The sequence below is a fragment of the Glycine soja genome, chromosome 19 (assembly GCF_004193775.1).
Source record: "Glycine soja cultivar W05 chromosome 19, ASM419377v2, whole genome shotgun sequence".
NCBI classification, from domain to species: domain Eukaryota; kingdom Viridiplantae; phylum Streptophyta; class Magnoliopsida; order Fabales; family Fabaceae; genus Glycine; species Glycine soja.
Window position 1 is genome coordinate 4887926 of NC_041020.1, and position 3041 is coordinate 4890966.

Below are 3041 nucleotides of genomic sequence, written 5' to 3' on the forward strand. Positions count from 1 at the left end.
CTATTAAAAAAAAAATACACCATCTATTCAGAGTGAGTAAGGGTCTGGAAGAACAAAACTGTCTTTCAGGTTCGTGTGTGCACCGCTTCCCGTTCAATTTGCAATGGCTGGAGGTATGCTCGTAATATTTTTAATTTCCACTGTTTGATCTAAATATGTCATTTAAATTGATTTGCATGTTTAGATCAGTATATGTATATTTTTACATACCCGTGGTCTCAACCTGGTTTGCAATATAGATATCCAATATACAGATATCATAAGCTGCATCATTGCATGAACATAAACACAATGCAATAGATAACTTATATATGTTTAAAATATAACAACCACTTCCAACAGAAACATATTTTTTGCTTAACAAAGCAACAAATTCAAGAGAAGAAAATCAATGAACTATCACAGTACTTCTTGGCGGGGGAAAAATAGCACTTTAATCTAATTTTTTTTAAGCAGCACTTCCCAAATCACTTTGTCCAAGTTAATGTGTGAAAGACCACCTAGTTTGGTGCCCTCCTCTGCCTTCTTCTTCAACTCCATGACCTTTTGCCTCATCTTCTTTCCTTTCTCTCCCTCCATCAATTCATTGACCTGTTTCTCCACCTCCTCTCTCTTCGCATTGGTGTTAATTTCAATCCCAATGCCCCATTCTTTGCAAATGTGTCTACAGTTAGTTGGCTGATCAGCAAAAAGTGGCCAACACAGCATTGGCACACCAGCACAAATGCCTTCAATTGTTGAGTTCCATCCACAATGAGTCAAGAATCCACCAATTGAAGGGTGGTTCAGCACTTCCTCTTGTGGACACCAGCTTGCTATTAGGCCTCTATCTAAAGTTTCATTGACAAACTCAGATGATAAAATCATTGAGCCACCCACGACAAGGTCAGGCCTAATGATCCACAAAAAGGGTCTCTTGCTGTTGGCCAAACCCCAAGCAAACTCCAAAAGTTGCTCTGGAGACATAACTGTGATGCTACCAAAGTTCACATAAACAACAGACTTTGGTTCCTTGGATTTAAGCCATTCAAGATACTCAGTATCTTCCTTCCAAAGATTGGAACCTAGAGAAGCCAAGTGATTCTGTGGACTTTGGTTTAAAAATGAAGGGAGAGGGCCAATGGGGTAAAGAGAAGGGAACATAGAGGTGAGAGCATTCAGTACATCACTCTCAAGTTCAGCAAAAGTATTTAAAATAATAGCAGAACTTCTTTGCATATTATCTCCTTCTTCAATGAGAAATTTTAACAAGAAGTCATTTGGATCTGTGGTCCTTATAAAGGTAGGCAGGTCCTTCAGTTTAAAGTTTTTCATTCCTGGTATCCAGTCCACTTTTGTGTCCAAATACCCATTTGTCAAATAACTCTTATCTGCAGTCATAATTACAAAATACAATTGCTCCAATTAAGTTCCATATATCATACACATACGTAATATACAAACCAGCAATTTCTGCATTACCATGTATCCATTGGTAACAACAACTAGATATAACATTAAGATCGAAAACATCAAAATAACATTAACAAGGACTTTGATGCCTTCAATTATTATTTCGATGTATATTAAGCATTCGATTGCTCTTACCTAATGGATACTGTGATTCACGGTAGAATTTCTTGGATTTGATTTCTATAAATTAGGTAAAGCTTAGTCTGTGATGGGAAAATCAATGGTCAATATTCCAACACACGCATAAGTTGTTATGCATTAACATATAATATCGATTCATCGTTATGGATTATATATGATTACTTATTTCACATATACTTAATTATAGAGAGGGAGAGATTAAATGGATACCTTTGAGTGGTATGAGACCCTTATCAAAAAGAGAACGGTAGTGCAAAATAGACATTAAGGCACAAGCACTGACCGGTGAAAATAGAGCAATAGGAAGTGAAAGTTCTTCAGCAGCTTGTATAGTAAAAAGCATGGAACAATCAGAAACCAAGCAAGTAACTGGAGGTACAAGGCCAGCAGTGGAAGAATCCTGAAGACGAGCAAGAAGATCGCGAAAGGGTACGAGCATCTTCTCTCTCACTGATTTAGCAAGAGACACTGCGTCTTCAGTGACATCACCATCACCATATGTGGGGGGAAGACTATCTGGTATGGTCTCAAAATGAAAGTCTTGAAGGCCATCAAGGGCTTTAGGACCCCTTGAGTTGAGCAAGCGTTTAATGTTGTATTCAGTGTGGACAAAGGTTATGTGAAAGCCTCTCAGATGAAGCAGCTTTGCTAATCTGAACAATGGGTTGATATGGCCTTGAAGTGGATATGGTGTCAACAGTGCATGTGGCTTTCTCTCTGTAGAGTTACTCATCTCAGATGAAGGTTATGAGAAAGCCTCTCAGATGAAGCAGCTTTGCTAATTTGAACAATGGGTTGATATGGCCTTGAAGTGGATATGGTGTCAAGTGGCTTTTTCTTGTGGTGTACAACAAGGGATGAGCTTGCATGTACTTTATAATAGGGACAAATATTGACTTTTTTCCCAAACTACATCTGCCTCCTATCTTTACCAACTACAAATGTTCTTTTCCTAAAATTTCTCAATATACACCTACCTCTTTGTTGCTGCATGGAAAAGTCGGGTTTGGCCACAGACTTATGCACTGGCCTTTTTTTAAAAAAATTATTTTGTACGTTTAAATATTTATTTTTATTTAAATTGTTAAAATAATATAAATATTATATTGTATAAATATATTTTTAATTGATTTTAAAAATACTTTTTTGTTAAAATAATTTTTTAATAAGAAAATAATATTATTAAATATAATTACTTATCTTGAATTGTTTAATTTATATAAGATAATTTGTAGGTGAATATTTTTTTAAAATCTGAATTTGTCTAATAATATATTTGCTCAAGTAAAAAAAATTAAAACTTTTATTATTATTAAAGTAATATTTTTTGTTAAAACTTTTAATATTATTAAAATAATATTTTATTATTAAAAATTAAAACTTTTTAAAATAATTGTTTTAATATTATTAAAATTATTATTATTTTAAATAATTATTAAAATTGAAAG

At 34.2% G+C, this 3041-nt stretch overlaps 1 protein-coding gene across 1 annotated transcript; it reads right to left on the reverse strand.

Moving 5' to 3' along the window:
* Positions 1-277: 277 nt before the first annotated feature.
* Positions 278-2432, reverse strand: LOC114398243 (7-deoxyloganetin glucosyltransferase-like). Its single transcript, XM_028360421.1, has 2 exons — positions 1804-2432; positions 278-1370 (listed from the first exon to the last, which is right to left on the reverse strand). Exons 1-2 carry the CDS (start codon positions 2324-2326, stop codon positions 439-441), a joined length of 1455 nt encoding a protein of 484 aa, XP_028216222.1. The 5' UTR covers positions 2327-2432; the 3' UTR covers positions 278-438.
* Between the last annotated feature and the right edge of the window lie 609 nt (positions 2433-3041).